Consider the following 21,385-nt stretch of genomic DNA (forward strand, 5'->3'; position numbering starts at 1 on the left):
AGCAATACTAAAGAAACTATGGAAGAATTACTCATTAAACCCTTATTAGAAGTGGAGTCATGTTCCATAACAAACTACACTGCAGTGCTTTTCACTGCATTGGCACTTGGGAAGTACCACTGAGCACATTCCGGGTTGGACACTACCATTTGTTACGAGGAACAGGTAAAGTGCTGCCACTATAGCTGCCTGACAGTGATGCCAGCTTGAATTTATTTCTGTACAAAAGGTCAACTTGATTACACAGTTTCAGTTGTTATCTAATAAAAGCCTTTAATTAATTCACACCAAGCAAGGAGTAGGTTACTCTAATGAGCAAGGGACTCACGTTTACATTACCGGAGGAGGGTAATTGGTCTTTGCAGGCAAAAGTCATAATCAGTAGTTGGAACCGCTAGATTCATAAGTTTTAAATGAATTCAGTTTTTATGAACTGAATTTGTATAACGTGTACAGGAAGATCACGCCTCATACATTGCATTTTTTTTCTTGTTTGTACCAGATGTAGCCCATTACCAACAAATACAGTGTCTCCTGTCTTAACACAGCTCAGCAAGTGTGAATGAATTTATATCCGAAGGTAAACGCAGAAACCGCACAGATTTATTCACTGAAAGAGAGACAGGGGAAGGCAAGTACGTGAACGCTGCATGACCCCAAAGCTGACACCAAGACAGATAAGAGTATCATGCAAATGAACGTTGTGAGCAATTGCATTCAGTCACCGTTGCTTCTAGAATTCCATCAACCCCCCCCCCTTCCCCCCGAGCTGGGGCTACGCCTTCACCGCTATACGCTGTGAGAATATGTTATACGGCAGCACTCATTATCAACAATTGTGGCCATAAATTTCCTTGCAACTGCCAGCAGACAATAAACCCAACAATAATCTGCTACATACAAACAACGACCGGAGTAATTGTAACAATAATAATTTTGGTTGTCGTCAGTGACGTCGCTCTCATTTTACGTACGTTTTGTAGTCCGGCCTCTTCTCTCCAGGCTCCGAAAAAGATGCAGATTGCTAAAGCCACACCACCTAAAAACCGCGACATTAGCCCAGGAACGTGTTCCTGGTCTGGGCTTCTGGGCGAAATGCAAATGGAATGAGACAGAGCAGAAGGACAATGACAAGCCATTAGGACGTCCACAATCACGCCAAAGTTATTCATTCTTTTAAGTAAGGTGTGTTCGGAGGCAGCTGTTTACTTCAGCTAAAGATGCTCTTCTAATAGAGACCGATAAAGAACTTAATGAGCTGATTACAAAGTAACTCTCTTTGTCGTACATTTATCATCATTAAGGCTGCATGAATAAATATTTGTCAAGGAGAAGTAAAATGGTATACAGGTATACATTGCAAATAGTTAACAAGTGAAATTTAAGAAATTAATCCATGTTTTCGCACCCGAGTCTTTTTTTATTTCAGAAATGGAAGTCAAATTCTTTGGAAACTTGGACTGAAAAAAAACTGAGATGCATTTCCATTTAATTTCAGATTTAGGAGAACAAGGAGCAGATGAAGTTGGCATAAATAAATCACTTCCAGATGAAACTACTCCATATATCTGGCTACCTGCTATAACCGCATAATCAGTACAGTCTATCTGAAGCAGCTCATGTAAGGCGGCAGGGTGGACCCTGTACCAGCAGCCAGTGCGTCACCGTGACAAATCATTAATGATGAACAAACATGAGATCAGTTTGCAACCAGCAGTTAATATGTGGTGAATTGATACAGAAGTAGGAGCATAATACTACATTATTTGTGTCCCCTCCAGTAAAGTGTTACCGATTTAATCTAATTCTCAAAAAATTATTTTCTTGACCTTCTGCTGCTGCCTGAAAGCCTATCAGGTATGAGCCCGTGCTATATGAATACAGCTACCCTCATGTCACATGCAGATTAAAAGAAAGCCACATATAGTCAATAATCTCGGCAGTTAAAGAAGAGCAAACAGCTTTTACAGCATGACATCCCGGCATTTACAATCCCAACACACTCACTGACATATAAGCATAACGTCAACAAGGCTAATCAATTCATCTGTATCCAGTCAGCTTCTCCGGGCGACAACTGCAGTAATATCACTCGGAAAAACATTAATCTCATTTAAAAAATTAATATTAAGACTAATTGTATTTTTTATTAGATAACAGATAAAGGTTGATCAAGGTAGCTTGGCGGGATGCATGCCAGCTGTCTGTCCGCATGCTTTAGGGTTTCCAATTCTTGAAACTCTGCATGTTTGTACAGGGTTTTCTCCCACAGGCTAAAACATATAATTATAATGACTGCTTGTGCTGTCACTGCACAGACTGCAAGGGCCCATGGTGATATGACTACTGTCACTAAGCACAGGATTCAGACCAGTGATTCTGACAGCAGGTACAGAGGCCGAACACACAGAGCCGCACAACAGTCCTGCGACAGGTTTCGAAGGCACCATTGTCCTCTATTGGCCAAACAGAATGGATGCACATCAGTTGACTATTTAGCAGGATAATAATCCCCTCCATGCCATTTTCCACACCAGTCATCCAGTATAGTGTTGCAATGTATATATTGTATATTCTATACATATTTTGAATTCTTCTGACTGACTACTTTGTCTTCAGTGAGAACGCAGTTCAGTATGGAGGTTGTGCATTAATATCCACTAGGGGGCTCAGAAGGAACTTACACATTTGGTGAAATTGCACACATTTAGGAGTTAATTAACCCCTATGTGTCACCTTAGCACAACTGGAAACCTTTCTGCATGCAGAGCACATTTCTTTCTTTGAATGAAACCCCATTTATCATTTTACCATTAATGTAAAACATATTATTTTAAACACCCCATAATCAAAATCCTCACTGTGTTGCTTTCTCCGTTATTTCCATCTAAGAATAGTGTATAAACTGAGTATTATTTCATCATACATAAGTTTTTTTAATTCGTATGCTCACAAAAGACGCCTGTTATTTAATAAGTTTTCATTCGTCTTCTCAGTATTTACTGTATTTAGAATAACACATTACAATGAGTGTTGCAAGACTTTATATCTTTATGACATTTTCTAACTTCCTCTGTGCCAGCCTACTGTCTTACCGTAAAGTCTGTAATAATCTAGCGTTCAAAATTTATTTCTTAGCAGATGCTTGTATTCAAAGCAGGGTCAGACAAAGTCCCTGGAACTACTGTAATTAAGGGTCTTAATTAAGGACCCAATGGCAAAATCACTATGTTAACCATGGGATTTGAACTAGTGACCTACTGATTACAGACAAGGTGTTCTAACTGACTGGGGCACAGACTACCACCCCAGCTTCCAGTAACAAACAAGAAAAATAAAATATTCTTCTAATTTTAAATGTAGTAACATTTCCATACATCCAACTTCTAACTATTAATCCTGGTCAGAGTCACACATGGCCTGGACCAATCAGGATACACCGGGTCCAAGCTTGGCATACACTCTGGATAAGCTACCAGTCCACTGCAAGGCAAATACAAGCATAAGCTACAAGTAACTTATAGATGCCAATACGTTTGCATGGATGTCTATGGACTGTGAGAGGAAACCTGCAGGGTAAGGGGATCAGATGGGGATCAAACCCACAACCCCGGGGTGTGAGGCACATTCCCTACAATATCACAACTGCTTATTGAAAAAATGTGATGGTGCCAAAGGTATATTTTACAGAACTTTCACTCATTCAGATTTCTCATTCGTTAAAGTAATATTACCCTAAATCACTAATCCTTTGCCTTGTATTGGATTATACTGACAATTAATTCCTTTAATTAATTATTAACATAATTAACACTCCTATGTAATGATTTCCATTAAAATCAGATGCATGCTCTGAGGAGGTGACTGTTCACTCATGGATATGGATCCATCCTTAGTAAAGTTGACATGCCTAATAGCTGACATATCTCTGGCGTTTACTCCATAGCATCGCATCCACATACCACTGCAAATGGTAATTCAACAGCAACAGTCGCTACATATATAGTGATTTTACAAATGCACTTGATCCTTCCCTGGGTTTTTACCACAACCGCAAAGCAGAAGATTCCCATCCATCCTTCCTCCAACCTGTTTATGTAGTACAGGGTCACAGAGAGCCTGGAGTCTGTGGCAGTCAGCGCAGAGGAACACCTTCAACGGGAGACTAATCCATCACAGGGCACAAAGACACCACGGGCAATTTAGAAATGGCATGTCTTTAGAATGGGGGGGGGGGGGGGCACACGACATGAGGAGGACATGCAAACTACACGCACGCCCGGACGCCCACATATACAGGCACGTGCGTGGGCATACACACACACACACACACACACACACACACACAGACACACACTCTCCATTCATTTCTATGGGACAAACCCTAATCACAACAGTGACAGCCTTAACCACTAACCAGCCCTAACCTGAACCATAAGCAACCAAACAAGATTCAAAGTAAAAATATCAGGTTTTTATCACATTGTGGGGACATTTGGTCCCCAAAATGTGATATATATATATATATATATATATAACCCCCCACCCCCACAAACACACACACACAGACAAGATTAGAACTCCCAGCACCGGCAGCGTAAGGAAACAATGCTACTCACTGAGTCACAATGCTCATTTTTAGTAATTACGCCATGTCGCAGCATCCGGCATATTTAAACACTTCACTCCACGGTGTTTAGGCAGTCATGGTAAATGTTAAATGGACTGCATTTATATAGTGCTTTTCTACTCCTACGAGGACTCAAAGCGCTTTACATTTCATGCCTCACATTCACCCATCCACATACTCATTCACACACCGGTGGCTGAGGCTGCCATGCAAGGTGCCAACCTGCTCACCGGGAGCAATTTGGGGTTCAGTGTCTTGCTCAAGGTCACTTTGATGGGGTCAGGAGGAACCAGGGCTCGAACCTGCAACCCGCCAGCTGCCAAACGAGAGCACTACCTCCTTCGCCACCATCTTCCCCATCTCCCATCTTCATGGAAGGTGGCATCAGGTTCAGGGTGGGCTCTAGCCCTGATGGTTGCTGATATAGTCCATCGGTGTCATGCAAGAAAGGCCCAATCTTTCACCAGATTTCGCCGTGTGGCTCCACAGTAAACAAACAGACAAAAGGGGCATTTGAGATAGACATGGTTACAGACACCTTCACATACGGGATATGCTGAGACAGTCATGACAATTATATTTTCCTCTGGTTTATGAATGAATGTTACATGTATACAGCACTTTTCACTACACCCAAAGTGCTTTGAAGAACTATTGGGGAGCCACTTCAACCCCCCACCACTGTTTAGTCCCCCCCAGATGATGCAATGGCAGCCATCCTGCACCAGTACGCTCACCACACAGTACCTAAGGTGGTGAGGGGGCAGGACAGAATTCACCAGTTAGAAATAGGTGATGATTTGGAGGACAGATTTCAAAGGGCCGCAGTGGGTAATTTTAGTCAGGACATCAGGGTGCCACCCCTGCTCTTTCAAAAGACGCCCAGGGGTCCTTTATGACCTCAGAGAGTCAGGACCTCGGTTTTACGTCTCATCCGAAGGACGACGCCATTTTTACAGCACAGTGTCCTAATTACATATTACATGCTGCATTACCCAGATTTACGGTTTATTATACCATGCATTATAAGCTTAAGCCACAAAACAGTTATAAATTCGAGGTTTGAACACCCCTCGTATGCATTATGTATGCAATTTTAAGAACTTATAATTTACTGTAACTTTTGACGTTAGCTATGAACGTCAATATTAGTTGGTAACTACAGTTAATGGCTACAATACTAGGCAGCAAATAAGGAGTTTCCATACACAGTCTATTAACTTAAAACAGTGCAGTACAGGGACTGTGTTTTTTACAAGGTCATTAACAGTTCGCAGTAGTAAAAACAATAATTGAAATTAAGAAACTGTTTCAAATTCTTGTTAAAAAGAGACAAATATACGTGTTTAAGCCTCATTCAACATAATATAACTTATGAATCTATGGAAACAATACTTAAACTCTTACATGCATGCATGTAGAAAAAAAATGGTGATATAATCTGACAAACTGTGATATTTATCTTAAATAATGGAAGATTTGGACCCCGAACTGCCCTCCATCATTTTAATGTGACATGCTGTTAAAATCTGCAGGCTTAAATTGCAAGCACTTTGGGAAAAGCATAAACTAATAAGCAGATTTTGGGAATGAAAATGGAGCCACTTATCCCTGTTGTTTACACTCTTTTCCGAATGGTCAGCGGCGCTCCAGGGCTGGTACTGCCGTCTCCCGAGATGCAGCCCAAAAACCAGGATAAATCTCTTCATTAGCGTGTATTACAGCACCTTTTAGTTTATGCTGAAGAAGAAACTGCTTATTACAAGTCAGGCTGCCAATGAACTGCTAAGCAACAGCTGCCAGTGACCTCTGCACTGACCTGCGTGGCCTCCTGACTCCTCCATGAGGTTTGATCAGAGGTCGGTCGTAGCCTGGAAGGCTAACCACGGAGCCTTCCACAGAGAAGACCTGCGTTAATACAGGTCAAACGTGTTATAGAGCTTTTCATAATTATATTTATCAGAATCCCTGAGCAGCAAGACACCACTGTACCCCCAAGCACTGCTCCCCGGGTGCTGCCCCCTGCTACGTCATGACGTCACATATGGGTTCAAGGCAGAGGACTAATTTCGTTGTTGTGCAAATTCTAAATTCAGTTCTCTCTGTATACAAAACTCATCTGGGAAAATGCATAAATCGTGACTCTCCTATAAATTAATATAAATGTCACCTTTCATTATTCAATCTAGCCTTTTTCACAAAATTCCAAACCTTTTCTTTATATTAACTAATGAATTAGTGCAAGCCCTACATTTTTCAATTTATTGGGAATATGATTTTGTTCATTTTCATAAATACGTAACAAATGTGAAGCGGTCACATTTAAATAAGAAGCTGCGAATAACTATCCACCATACGCATGACGTAGTGGTCTTAAACCATTACACTTCCCACTTTTCCAGTAGTGGTGGCACTCAGACCTTCGTCCTACGCATAACATTTTTTAAACTGAACTATTCAGACACGTATAACTTCAACAATGTCATTTCTTCATAAGAGAACTACGCCACTTAATCTGCTGCAGAGACAACGTTAAGTTCATGAAAAGCTACAACACAGATAAGAATGAATAATTTCAATTGGTTCAGAGCCATAAATTATGTTGAAAAAAATACAAATGAAATTGTTGAAACTCGAATGTACGTTCCCGATTAGTTGGGAAGTTGTTCGTAATTATTTACGTAAAATTTAGAGCCTGGTGAACACCAATTAAAAGATACAATAAAAGCATGCATAAGGTACAGCAACCAACTCGTGTTCAGTCCGGATGTTCTTTACGATCAGAAAGGGAAGGGAAGGGAAGGGAAGAATACGGACGTGATTCGCTGCGATCTCAGCCGTAGTCTAAGCGTAAGATGCAGCATGTTTATCGGCCGGATGTGCGATCATGGGACAGCAGTGGAGCCGTAAATAACGTACAGCTACGCCACGTAACGTCCGCATAGAGGTTTTTTTAATTATTAAATTAGATATTTAAATATTTATTATGCTTCTCGTTCTTTGTTCATCGCGGTGGTGTTGCATATTCAGATTTGTTTATATTACAGTTTTTTGGTGCTTGACATTAAAAGCCAGTGTCAGAAACGAGATTCATAATCCTCGCTGGTGAGGAGTGTTCAGCCAATCAGATCAAAGTGGAGAATGCGCACGCATAACTTAAGGATGGGCAAATAAATATTGACAAACGTTTTACATGAGTGCGCTTCCTAAAATGTGGTGGGGAAGTTTCTACCTCACGGCCTTGTGTTTACAAACAAATCCTTAAATTAAATTTTCGCGTCACTTACCCTTGTTAACCCATCTGTGTGTGACCGATAGTGACTTTTTACTTATGTGAATGCGAGAAAAAAAAAACGCAGATGCAAGGTCTACTGGGCACGGAATTCAAATGTGCGTTTCCAAATTAAATGAGTCTTTCACAGGGTAATAAAGGTAACTGCCTGGTGCGGTCACAGCCTATTTATTGTTACTTGGAGCTCAGTTGTTGTTACCATCGTAAGTTATTTAACCTACAAACCACTTGGGAATGGTTTATCAAAGTATTCCTCTTCGCTGTAAATGGAGAGGGCGGGCCGGGTGAGGGGGCGCAGAATGCCATTGGCCAAAGCTAAGAGGGCACGTCATCTTAAATTACGGATCGAATTTCTTGGCAATATTTGTTTCCTCTTCGACTGTTATCCCGGCCCAGTGAATGTATTCCATTAAGTGTCGAATAGAAGGACAGCCCAAAGGATGCTAAAACGGCAAGGAAAATGAATTCGTACCGAGACTTACTGTGCAGCGGAGACAGCAGCACTCAGTGTGCTGGAGTTTACTTCCCAGCGGAGGTCAAGCTGCACAGCATGGATCAAAGAGCAAGTCAAAATTTAATTTGTTGTAACGCAGAAGAAAACCACCTGATTGGCACCGAATTCCCCGTGCAACACCAGGTTTCAGAATTTCACCACGCTACCCCAACTCCCGCCCCGACCTCCGCTCATCAGTACAGCTTCCATACTACCAACACCTTGCAGTCCGAGAGCCTTCAACCACCCTTCAGTACCGGGAGCGCTACTACACGCACCTTCTCGCAAGATCAGAGCCACCCCTCCCCTTCGACTTACTTCCATTATTCTAACCCCGCCGTTCACTCTAATTTTCCAGAGTTGGACGTAAGTGGACACAGATTGCATTTGGCTAAGGAAATTCCTGCAAGCTTTTCTGGGCTAGACTTCGCGCCGGAATTGCTTGACTCAAACTCTCAGGTCTGTTCTCGGGAGGGAACAAAGATTCCCTTGACAGTTAAGGATAGTTTTCACCAGGACCGTATCAGCCCTCTTCATGAAAACCGTTACCTCAGCAAAACATTCCAGTGGATGAAAGTAAAGCGAAATCAACCCAGGACAGGTGAGTTCAAAAACGGTCACTTTCTCATGAAGTAGTTTATCGTTGTTTATCACGATTGCACTAAAGATGAACAAGAATTGTGTCGATGAAACGTGTTGTCATACATGACACGTAACACATTAAGACACAAAGTCCAAACATACACACGTGGGCTTTTGATGTACTGGTATCGCTTCACTCTTAAAATTCCCATTTTTGCGCACATGCATATAATGGATTCGACAGCCTGGAGCTAAAATGGGCGGAATTGAGAATAAACGGAGGCTGTTTTTGTAACAGTGAGTTATTTGGCAAAAAAGATACACCGATAATCATTCCTTAACCAAGACCTTTCTCTTAATTAAAGCAGAAAGGCAATATGCTTTAAATTATGTTACTTGTAATGTCAGCACATTTAGGGTTTCAATATCAGATGTGATTCACTCAAGGATCACGTTTAAAGCTGATCAAATGTATTCTTCACGCTGTTTTCAGATTCAGTAACAGGACATTTTAGCTATAGCCTATACTTACAAATCTCCTGAGTGTTGGTGACCAAGGCCTTAATTCGGGGCCTTGCAGAAGGGTATCCAGAGGATCTCAGAGAAAATAAATCCCGACACAATCCTTTATCTTTCCTACTCTACTTTCACTTGAAGTTTGACTTCTATTGGGTTCATTTAGAGTAACTGTTTGAAGAAATAAAAACGGTTTCATTCATAAATGGACCAAGCTCTCGAGTAAGCACAGTAAAAAAGAGAAACAAAACGATTAAATACGTTATTAGCAACGAAAAGGGGTCACTTAGGCTAAATCTTGTGCTGAAGTCTTTGAATCGGATTTTGTAAGTTACTGTCTGTGTTTTTGTCAGTTAGCAACAAACTGAACTCTGTTTACCATCTGGTCATGAGACTTGGCTTACGTCTCTTGCATTTAAATGATATTTCTCATAGGAGTACGCTGCACATGCTGGTGCAGTATCTCCTGCTATTCCTCGGACTGATTCTGACGCATTACTTTCCCTGTACTCGTGTATTCCCAGCGCGCAGCTCTTCAATTATATCTTGACAGTAGCTGAATGACTATGGGATGGAGCCCAGATGTATGACCCAAAGTCTGTCGATAGTTGTCCCTTTTCCCCGCATTTCGTCACTAAATATTTACCTTGACGTTTTCCCCAGCTGAGGTACACACTGTTTTGTAAATATGCCATTATTACATTTTTTCATTACCTGTTTGAGAGTAAATGAGGACATTTGGTAAATTGACATAATTTCCGTCTCTGTGTTGTTATAGTGTTGAAATGTTCGACGTCTTGTAGTTATTTTGTTATATATGGCGTGCAGAAATCTGAATGTCACGTTTAATGGGGGCACAGTTCAGTGCTGTGGAAAATAGAAGCATCTCCCCCCCGCTACATACGCACATAAAATGCGCGCACACACACGCGCATACACACACTCGCGCCCGACGAATAAGGTAACAGGTGCCCAGCCCTAAAGAGCCCGGATATAGTTCCCAAACTGTATTATTAGGAATGAAAGCAGCGTTGCCATATTAATCTCCCGCAACGAAATTTTGGCAACACCTGTTCAGTCACATGCTGGATGTTATGACAACCCATTATAAACAACTTATTAGTTCCTGATCTACAAAATGGAGGGCGGAAGGTAGACCTGAAGCATAGGCCTACAATAACAATGAGTCGTACCTGAGCGTTTAATGTCCCTATTAAGGTCTCCCAAGCCTGTTTTAATATGCAATCTCGGGTGGGTTACTCGGGTGGGTGGGAGACTGTGCCCGCTGCAGTAAACTGTTTATTTTGAAAGCATAAACATGATATAAAGAGCAAACATATGTAATATTGATTAAGATATTTTAAGAGATTATATACAGACGATTTTATCCTACTGCTTACGGAGAGTCAAGGGTTGTTTGAACAGCATTAGACAGCAAGCGCCATGACCGCTGAAGCAGGGACCTCTATTGTGATTGGTTTCATGTTATAGCCGCCTACTGTTTCATGTAATTTGTTCGGTCACATACCTATCATAGGTAGGCTATATATGTATAGGAAACTAGGTCTATTGACGTCATAAATCGACATTTGTGTATTTGTTCGTATTTTAAATGTATTAACGTGCCGTCAAATTATATTTCATCAATTTACGAGTTATAGGCCTATAAGTTTAAGTTAATAAGTTAATTTTTGTGTTTTGGTGCTTTTTATCAAGAATAAATGGTAATCTGAAACGTATATCTAGTGTACTATTAGCCAACCTACAAAACACACATTTTATGACATGTTTATTTTTGATTGTTTCATATTTGAAAAGAAATATTTCAGGCATTGTAAGGCATTTCTCATGTCAGTTCATTACATGCTTTATTCAGGTGTAGCTGATGAAGGTTTGTCTTGCCGCAGCTTCTTCTGTAGCGTCCTGCACGATACACTCCTTACTGGTATTAAATACCTGAGTTTTCCGATGGTGCGCTTCAGTTTAATCAATCCCCAAAACGAGAAAGTCACGGAGTACCTAATTCGAGAAGATTTATCGAACGAGCTGTTTGATGATTACACTGTTGCCGGGTTTCAGAAACAGCCTTCAAATGGGCACAGAAAACTCAAACAATTCAAAGTACTAGCGAGCACTGCGAAGTTCTGACCCTGTTGAACTTGTACCATTCTTTAGGTTTATTTTTTTTTGTCCTTTCGTCAAACGTTTTGAACCAAATTGCTTGTATGGTCCACACTGCCTTAAATGTAAAAAGTCAATACATCGAGTTGATCTGATGACTTAGACTAATAAACCAGCTAAAACGAGTAATTCACCATAATACGCCAGGTCATGATGCGAATTCCTGAGCGTGATATTTCCTTCCGCGTTGTCCCGCAGGAAGCCTCGGTTCGAATGACTGAAACTGTTATACACTGTTGTGATTAATTTAATGTAGTTACTGCAGGTTCACGGGTTTGGATTTGTTAACCACAAATATCATATTTTCTCACTTAAACTGATGAGCCCATTACTTCTTTATATTCCTGATTGTCATTCATGGAATGAACTTGCCCATAATAGTGTAATTTCTCTTATGACCCTGGTGCCATGTTCTTATTCATCTCGCGCTCTTGTCATATTTATCTACACTCGTTGCCAGCGTTATTCTTAGTCTGGGTGTTTTTTTTTTTTTTTTTTTTTTGCTTAAATTGTTCACGCATCGGTCATATGTGTAATACATTGATATACTCCAAACTGTGATTTCCATTACAGCAAAACCTCTGACGGAGGTCGGCGGAACGAGATGTTTTGGCCTGAGCCTCGGTACCGAAAGTGCCCGCGAGAAGAGCATCACTCAGGATGGACTAAATGCCAGCGGGGCGCCGAGGACCAGCTTCACCACCAAACAGTTAACGGAGCTGGAGAAGGAATTCCACTTTAACAAATACCTAACCCGCGCGAGGCGGGTGGAGATCGCCAACGCCATGCAACTTAACGAAACGCAGGTAAAGATTTGGTTCCAAAACAGACGGATGAAACAAAAGAAAAGGGAGAAAGAAGGCCGTCTGCTTGGGTTCTGGCCGTCCTCGAACAGTAGCCAGGATGTCTGTCGTATTGATAAGCCGGACAATGTACCCTCTCCTGCCCCCTCCCCTCCTCCAAGCAAACCTTTATCAAAGGACATCCTTGCAGGGTTGTCTCCTTTACAAACGGGGGTCTGCTGGAAACCTGGCGTTGATTACACTCCTTGATTTTATTATAATCATAACTCCACACATGTAAATATTTTTATTATTTAATTCTTATTTATTTAGGACGATATTGTTAGATGAATGCTGTTAATGGTCATACAGAGAAAATATGAGGTATGGAAACACCGTAATTAAATTGTCAAATAATTTATTACATTTGACTGCCTTAATTAAGAACAGTTTGCACTTATATTTCTAAGCTGAGTCAAGTTGTTGAGTTAAAGAGAATCGTAGCCAAAGTTCGACGTGTCTGTATTAGTGCAACATCCTTCCGCAGGAATCCAGCGCAGTAATGCTATGTACAATCATTTCCTGAATGCTAACATGCGGATTTATTATATTCTTATTTCACTTGATCCAGAACTAGCTTTGTCGCTCTGAAGCAATACACAGAGACTTACTCACTTAAACTCTGTCCGCTTCACGAAGTGATTCTGCACGCGCCATCTATCGTTTACATTTGTATTCCTTTTAATGCTGAATGGTTTACAATTTAGTTTTTGCGCATCGACATGTTATTCTTTCTGTGTCACTCTTGTGTTTGTTCAGCGGTTGATTTTTACTTCTGTGTGGAACTTTGGAAAAAGACTAAATTAAAAAGGCTTTTCATGATCTTTATTTTCAGGTCATTGAGGCTAGACAGTGAATTTAGTCTTGCACAAATACACACAACTATTTCATCGTAAATGATTATACAAAATTAAGAGCCACGAAACTGAAATACTTGCTACTGTTAAACATAATAAAACGACTCTATGCATGAAATTGATTAATTTTGGTATTTTTGGATAAACACTGTCATTCTTTTATTTCTGACAAATTAGTTTATCAGTTGTATTTAATTTTAAAATTTTAACCGCATAGGCCTACATAAAACGAACCGGGACATGCACTTTCTGGAAATTTCTGTAAATACCGTATTTCGCTTCTTCATACACTGTCGACTGCAGTACACCATGGATTCCATTACGCGAATATATAACTTCTTTAATTAAATTCAGAGCGACGTTAAAGTTCCTTGAAATTGAATTGCTGTGATACATACTTGCTGTTTTATTACCATCGGTAGTTAATTCTGTCATTCTGAAAGACTAAAGAAATGAAAAGCTTTGAAAACCAATATATTTAAACTTTTACGGGTTAATTTATCCGCGGTTGATATTCTTGGCGAATGATTCACACAGTTTAAGTTCTAAAATCGTGCAGGTACAATGAAGAAGCTCCAAATAACCGCATATTACATTTATGTAGCAGTCTTCCGCTGTACATTTATTGGATCAGGTTCGTGCTGTAGCGTCAATATTAAATTCTTGCCGTGAATTTTGCTCGCGTCTAATATACTTGTCGGCTGCGTCAATAAGAAATTTTATAACGAAGATTCTTTTGTCTTACAGTTCAGTTGTTAAAACGTTTTATACTTTAAAAGCGAAATAACTTGCATAGCCATCACCAAATCAGATAATTAAATAAAGTCTTCTAATGTCACAGCTATTGTTGTCTTGTATTTAATGAGCATTGCTATATCAATGACGATGTATTGTAATCCAATATTGACTGGATTCGTCCTCAAGCTTAGTACTACCGATTTTGTAAAATATATATATATATATATATATATATATATATATATATATATATATATATTAATGTAGTATACATTGTACCTACACTGTACCTACACTGTACCATTGTACCAGTCTTCTTTTCCATGAGCGATACATATACTTACATATATTTATTCATTTTACCCCACATGGTAAAATATATAATTTCATTTATACCTGCAAAGGACTGTGGGTTAATTCCCACGTTATTTACAGTAAAACAGTTCTGTAACAACAAAGTGGCATTTGAAATTCAGCGCTGTCCACGGCATGCTGATTACATAAACACGATTTACTGCTACAGTTTTGTATAATAAATCTGACTGCGATAAAGTCACACTATGTAAAGGCTATATATTATCATTCATTCTCGTTTAATACATAATAAAATTTAATTTTGTGTTGAAGGCACCTAGCAGTTTACTGCACAAACTAACACTTATGCAATATAACACGGCAAATTAAAGGTATAGCCACTCAAAAAGCATCATCGGTAGCCGATAGGCCTGTATGTTGTTTGCTACGCAATGTAAAGCAAGTACTATAGATCTAACATGCGAAAGGCGCGAGGCAGCGCAAGTTCGTTGGTAAATTCGTATTTCTCAAAAGAAATAATTGTAATGCAATGCAAAAAGGCAACCAAGGTTTTTCTCATGCTATCATTCCGTCTACAGCCATATTTAATAAATGAATCTCATTTAAATTTAGTTTCTTATCGGGAATAAAATAAAATTTTAACATTTACACTTGTGTATTATTATAGTATTAACTTGTAGGCTTGTTTTTTGTGTCTCCCTATAAAATGCCAAAAATAAAAGATGCTGAAAAGTAAGCGCAAGTTGTAAGATAGAAATTAGTTATTTTAAACACCCCGGACCTTTAAAACTTTGGAGCAGTTTGGCCAAAGTAGGTTTACGCAAAGTCAACACATGAAAATATTAAATACATTAATAACCCAATTCCATGGGTTACAGCTAATGAGCAGTGCGGATTACTTATCGTATAATATCATCAAAACACTGGTTGACAACATTTTTTCCTTATCCGTAGAATTTTCCTATTTGCCCGGCAAGTGAAATCCCAAGAATGACAGAAAATGCTGAGCAGCAACAGAATTAAACACAAAATCAAATCTATTAATGAAATGTAACCATCAACGGACTCGATGTTGTAATGGAAAACGGTGGTGAAAATCATCTTTTAATTCTTTTATTTTAGATGCATTTTTACCAATTGGGAATTTATCACAAATTGTATGTAGGTACATAGTAATAATGATAGGAACTACATTAGAAGCGACGAAGAACATGAAATAAACTCACATTCGCCAAAGAATAAGTATACCAAGAAATTATTATTGGTTTTAACAGTTTGCCTAGGTAATTTTCAAATGAATGCACCGCGATTGCATAATTAAATGTATTTTGGCAGGTGGATTTGAAACCTTCAAAGCGCACAATGCACGCGCCTTATCAGACTAACAAATGCAATTCGCTCCCTAGTTCAACTTTCACCTCTTCACCTCTAACGCGTCTTGGGAAAAGGCTAACCCGGTCACTGGCTCTCAGTGAATCAGGAGTTCGTGTTCATTTGCACAACATTCCGCGAGTGCTGCATTCTCTTTCTATCATCTGCCTATATCGTTCCAGTATTTTTGAGACTTACAACTGGTAAATTCACGTGAAGCGGACTGCTTACGTGACTGCTGTATCTCAACGTTTGTAATATGAAAACAAACTTGACTAAAATACGACTTTTACAACTGTAACCCATCTTGTGACATAAACAAGTGTCTCTGAGTCATAAAACTAATCAACATCTTCATGCCATTTTAGTTAGTGTAATTAATGAAAACTGCTCGTTGACTGTTTGATTTCTGAATTTTGCGTTTCGCTATTTTTGTAGACTATTTGATGAAATTTAGCGCACATGTGTAAGCCAAATAAAAAAAATCTATTTCGCTCAAATTAATTTTATAATTTCCATTTGTTAAAAAGTAGATTTCTACGGAAGGGATCTAATTTACTTGCAGACACACTGGCTCGGGTCCGAGTCTATCGATATAAAAGGCCGGGATGAAGGATTGTGACAGCCGTATACATTACAGCCATTGACTGAATGTTGTATATTTATTGTTAAAGGGAGAACATTTCATAAAACAAACAATGGAATATCACGTATTTGTAATTCACCTATTTGTTGCATTTTCTGCTGACCTGCGATTTACAGTATAGGCTGATAATAATTATTTCTAATAATGAAACCTTTTTGAGGGGGGTTAGATCGCATAGCCAGAGCTGGTCGAACTGCAACGGGTTTTTTGCAGGCTAATTATCATGGTTTAATGATACTGTGCACGTATGATGTTCGGTCTCTTGCATTTACAAACAAATTAGAGGATATTTGTCCCTCTAATCCTGGACGCTGCCCTTCTGCTGCTCTCTTCAAATGAAGGATTAAGCATAATTTTTAAGCGTGCGCCTGTCAACACAGACGGCAGACCTCTCCGGCCAGCGAATACGAGGGATGCTGAGGCTGCATTTCTGGGCCGAAGTGTATTATTGATCGTTCCAGCAGAAAAGCCCTTTTGTGCGAATGTTCACTAAACCTAGGAACAGATGCCATAATAAATGCTTTTCTTTTCACAGCACAGTCACAGACAATTATCGATAATACAACAGGTATCATTACATTCATTCGAATACCAAAATCATAGAATAAATGCATTTAAATAATTTAAACCAACATTTAAAAAGACGCAAACCGGTTAGTCAAGATATAAAATATAATAAACATCACATTATAGTCTATAGAGTACATCTGAACAACATTCCGTTATCCACTAGACGTATAGCGGTACCCTGCAGTTTAAGGATCGAGCTTATATCGAAGCCTGTGCAGGCAAAAACATATTAAGACGTCTCATGTTAAGATGAAGCAAGTTTACGAACTACTACGGACACTGTCTGATATGTGTCATGCGTCTTTGCGTGACGCCCAGCGTAATGACTCACATCATTGCAAAGAAAATGCCATCTATTAGACATCTAATCACTTGCACCTCGAAGCACGTGTACCAAGCAACACATGTGTCAGTACAGCTATCCGATTAGTGCTGTACAACAAAAAGTTATACTATTAAATGAGTAATATTAATAATTTTCGATTTATGGCTAAAAAGGATATATTAAAGAAGACTGGAGTTAATTAAATGGTTTGTTCATTCTAACCATGAAGCGCTAGGCAAATTTGGCAATTTACGTACACGGCTTTACATTCTTGGAGCCAAATATAGGAAGAAGAATATACACAAACCGACAAAGCTTTATTCTGGAATTCAGACAAATGTTTTGCTGCAACGGGACAATAATTTCTATAAGTGACTTCTAATAATAGTAGAATTATAATAATATAAAATATTATAATACGATTAGAATGAACACATGATTATGCGCTGAGTATTGGAACTGACCATTTAAAGATCGGCATCCTTAAAGCAGACCGCAATCGCGCTCCACTGATCCCAGTCGTGCACTCTCACGCTTCTCAAGTACGAGCACGCTGCCCTGGACACATGGTTTTCTTTCGCTTTTGCGTTCGGCTTTTCGATGTTTTGGAAAATGTGGTTGTTCACTTCGGCACTTATGTAATTGATGTTTGTTCAGAACAGAATATCCAACCTAAACTAAGGCGCCTTTCTCAGTTTTAAAAACTCATACGTCAAATAATGGGGTAACTAGCGTGTATATGTTATACGGTTTTATAACATTTCTTTGGATATCGGCCTGTGTTTTAATTCTGTGTTATGGGAGTACACCTTTAATAATATTTATCGATTACATTTAAGACACTCGGGCTGAACAGGCCGACAGTAAGGCAATTTTCCAGTAATTACGTTACCGGATGGAATTGCGACACCGTAGTTCTATATTTTAGGTTAGTATGCCCTACATGTTGTCTATTTGAGATGTATGTATAATTCACACATTTCTTTTATATTTTTCACAGGTGTTTGTTGAATGGGCCGAAAAATTTCGACTCTGGTGGGACTCGAACCCACAACCTTTGAATCACTTCTCATAGTGACGAGACTAGAAGTCCAATGCGCTATCCATTGCGCCACAGAGCCGCGCGCCTGAAAGGCGATCTTGATGGACTGTCCGGTGGTGTACCGATATACTTATTTTGAGAAACCTTCGTATTACTAAATAATACCAAAATCAGACATTAAAATTAAGTTAGTAAGTACTGGATTAATATTGATGCTTAAATAAATTCTTTAATGTCATCTAGTATGCTGGTTATACTGCAAGGGCATTAAATCACAGTACAAAAGACGAGGTAATTTACTGATGGGTGTTACCCAATCCGGAAATCAGCATGAGGTGCACGTGACTATCAGGTCTCCTAAACAAGCTACTATAACCCTGATTACAGCTTCAAAACCCATATTCCTGTTGCTCTATTGCGATGGAAATTTCAAGTAAAAGTTTAGCCTAATAAAAAGGCTATATTTATAAGGTCAAGAATATAATTGATTATAATAAGCCAAGAAGATGCTGAAAATTTCCAGGAATAAGATTTGTGGATAAATAAAAGCAAACTGCTTATATGAAAAAGATAATTTAGGAAAAACAGTGACAGTCAATACTGTCAGTGTAGCTGTGTGATATTATGGCCCAGTAATCTGCGCGGTTCCTTGTATGGCAGGAAAACGGTTTCTTTGTGAAAGCAGTGGAATAGGTGAAGGACGCTGGAGGCTTGGGCTAACAATGCGATCGGCCTTTGTAAAGAAGTGCAAAGCTGGATTGGTCTTTCAGGCGGCCTGTCCCATCGTCCTCTGTGGCTCTAGCATGTCCCAACGTCCTCTGTGGTCCTCGCCTGTCCCAACGTCCTCTGTGGTCCTCACATGTCCCAACGTCCTCTGTGGTCCTCGCCTGTCCCATCGTCCTCTGTGGTCCTTGCATGTCCCATCGTCCTCTGCGGTCCTCACATGTCCCATCTTCCTCTGTGGTCCTCGTCTGTCCCATCACCTCTGCGGTCCTCGCCTGTCCCATCGTCCTCTGCGGTCTTCGTCTGTCCCATCGTCCTCTGTGGCTCTAGCATGTCCCATCGTCTTCTGCGGTCCTCGTCTGTCCCATCGTCCTCTGCGGTCCTCGTCTGTCCCATTGTCCTCTGCGGTCCTCACATGTCCCATCGTCCTCTGCAGTCCTCGCCTGTCCCATCGACCTCTGTGGCTCTAGCATGTCCCATCGTCCTCTGTAGTCCTCGCATGTCCCATCGTCCTTTGCGGTCCTCGCATGTCCCATCGTCCTCTGCGTTCCTCGTCTGTCCCATCGTCCTCTGCGGTCCTCGCATGTCCCATCGTCCTCTGTGGCTCTAGCATGTCCCATCGTCCTCTGTAGTCCTCGCATGTCCCATCGTCCTTTGCGGTCCTCGCATGTCCCATCGTCCTCTGCAGTCCTCGCATGTCCCATCGTCCCCTGTAGTCCTCGCATGTCCCATCGTCCTCTGCGGTCCTCGCCTGTCCCATCATCCTCTGCGGTCCTCGTCTGTCCCATCGTCCTCTGTAGTCCTCGCATGTCCCATCGTCCTCTGTGGCTCTAGCATGTCCTATCGTCCTCTGCGGTCCTCGCACAGCGTCTCTCTGAAGGCCATCGCCATGCTGCTTGCGCTACACTGGATCTTGGCAGCATCAGCAGTTTCTGTCTATTTTCTGATCTAATGATTCAGCACCGATTTTTCTTTTGATTTTGCTGTTTTGTTTGCTTTACATTTCTGGCTGCATTTTCTATGCACTTTTAAAATGTAACTTGCACAAATCATCATCATAACTATGCACTGAATCACAGTTAAGCACAATATACTCAGTGCAGTGCATTTACCCGAGTCAGCCGTGGTCATGGCCCGTAGTAGCATGAGCATTAAAGCTTTAGGTTTTTGTATGTCCAGGTGATGTGGCATCAGGAATTACCTGAATGGGGGTGTCTGTAGGTTATATGTGAAAATTCAGCGTTATTCTATCCTCATAGAATCTCCAAATGTTTAATATATTAGCGAGGCCAGTGACCCTAGAAAATATTTTTTACCTTTATTGATTCTTCTGTTCTTGCTGGTAAAGATTAAAATATATGCACCAATCCTCATGCAGAAATGTAAACCTGTGAGAGGTGTCGAGCATAAATATATGGTCAGTTTGAAGATGAGGTGACAGTCTATTACCTTTAAACTATATTTCTATACCAGACAGTTATGATCATATGACAAAACAGCAACACTGATGTTGTGTTGTACCCTAAATTTGATCAAATGAACGATACTGTTTCAGAAATAAAGCCACAGTCAGTGTATTTGTTTATTGTGTACTGTGTTTTTTTTCATTACCCCAATATCCCCAGAAAGGTACAACAACAACAACAAATTTATTTTTGTATAGCGCATTATCACAACATATACATTGTCTCAAAGCGCTTTACAGCATCCGCACCCAAAGCCCCCAGTGAATAAGCCAAAGGCGACAGTGGCAAGGAAAAACTCCCTAGAAGGAAGAAACCTTGGGAGGGACCAGACTCAAAGGGGGAGCCCATCCTCCAGGGGCCGGCAGGGAGAGTCAAATGTGCAGGACGGATAGAAACACAGATCAGATACAATGATTAAATCGGAATGGATTGATGCCGTGGTTCTGGGCTGGGGCTCCACTGTGCTGCGTTAGGCGTGTGCTGAGGATACCCAGAGACCTTGGCTTTGGCCTGGGTTCCGATGTCCTTGCCGGACAGCAGCCCTCTCACTGGCTCACGGCGCAGTTTTGTCTGGATGGTAAAGGATTATGGGTGTAGCACTGCTGCCCTACAGGTGCGGTAAACCAGTCAGCAATGGCTGCAACCTGTGGAACATAAAGAAGAGGGTGACTGACAGCAGAAATATCAGGAGGTATGGTGGGCATCACCCCCCCAAGGACGGTGTGGGGGAAGCATGTGAGAAAATGGCTTTTTATTGGATTGAGCAGTTTTGGAGGAGAAATAGCAAAAAAACAAA

General features: G+C 40.5%; 1 protein-coding gene and 1 non-coding gene across 3 annotated transcripts; one reads left to right on the forward strand and one right to left on the reverse strand.

Moving 5' to 3' along the window:
* The first annotated feature begins 7,658 nt into the window (after positions 1-7,658).
* Positions 7,659-20,700, forward strand: LOC125723529 (homeobox protein Hox-A1-like). Of its 2 annotated transcripts, XM_049000207.1 has the most exons (3): positions 7,659-9,016; positions 12,268-12,500; positions 18,359-20,700. In XM_049000207.1, the coding sequence occupies exons 1-3, from the start codon at positions 8,383-8,385 to the stop codon at positions 18,431-18,433; spliced, it is 942 nt and encodes a 313-aa protein (XP_048856164.1). In that variant the 5' UTR covers positions 7,659-8,382; the 3' UTR covers positions 18,434-20,700. The 2 variants fall into 2 exon arrangements, with proteins under 2 accessions (XP_048856164.1, XP_048856163.1); XM_049000206.1 differs by lacking the exon at positions 18,359-20,700 and having other exon boundaries at positions 12,268-13,511.
* Positions 18,386-18,479, reverse strand: trnar-ucu (transfer RNA arginine (anticodon UCU)). Its single transcript has 2 exons — positions 18,443-18,479; positions 18,386-18,421 (listed from the first exon to the last, which is right to left on the reverse strand). It is a non-coding gene; the product is annotated as a tRNA-Arg (tRNA).
* Positions 20,701-21,385: the final 685 nt, after the last annotated feature.

This window comes from Brienomyrus brachyistius, unplaced genomic scaffold, assembly GCF_023856365.1.
Source record: "Brienomyrus brachyistius isolate T26 unplaced genomic scaffold, BBRACH_0.4 scaffold50, whole genome shotgun sequence".
Taxonomy (NCBI): domain Eukaryota; kingdom Metazoa; phylum Chordata; class Actinopteri; order Osteoglossiformes; family Mormyridae; genus Brienomyrus; species Brienomyrus brachyistius.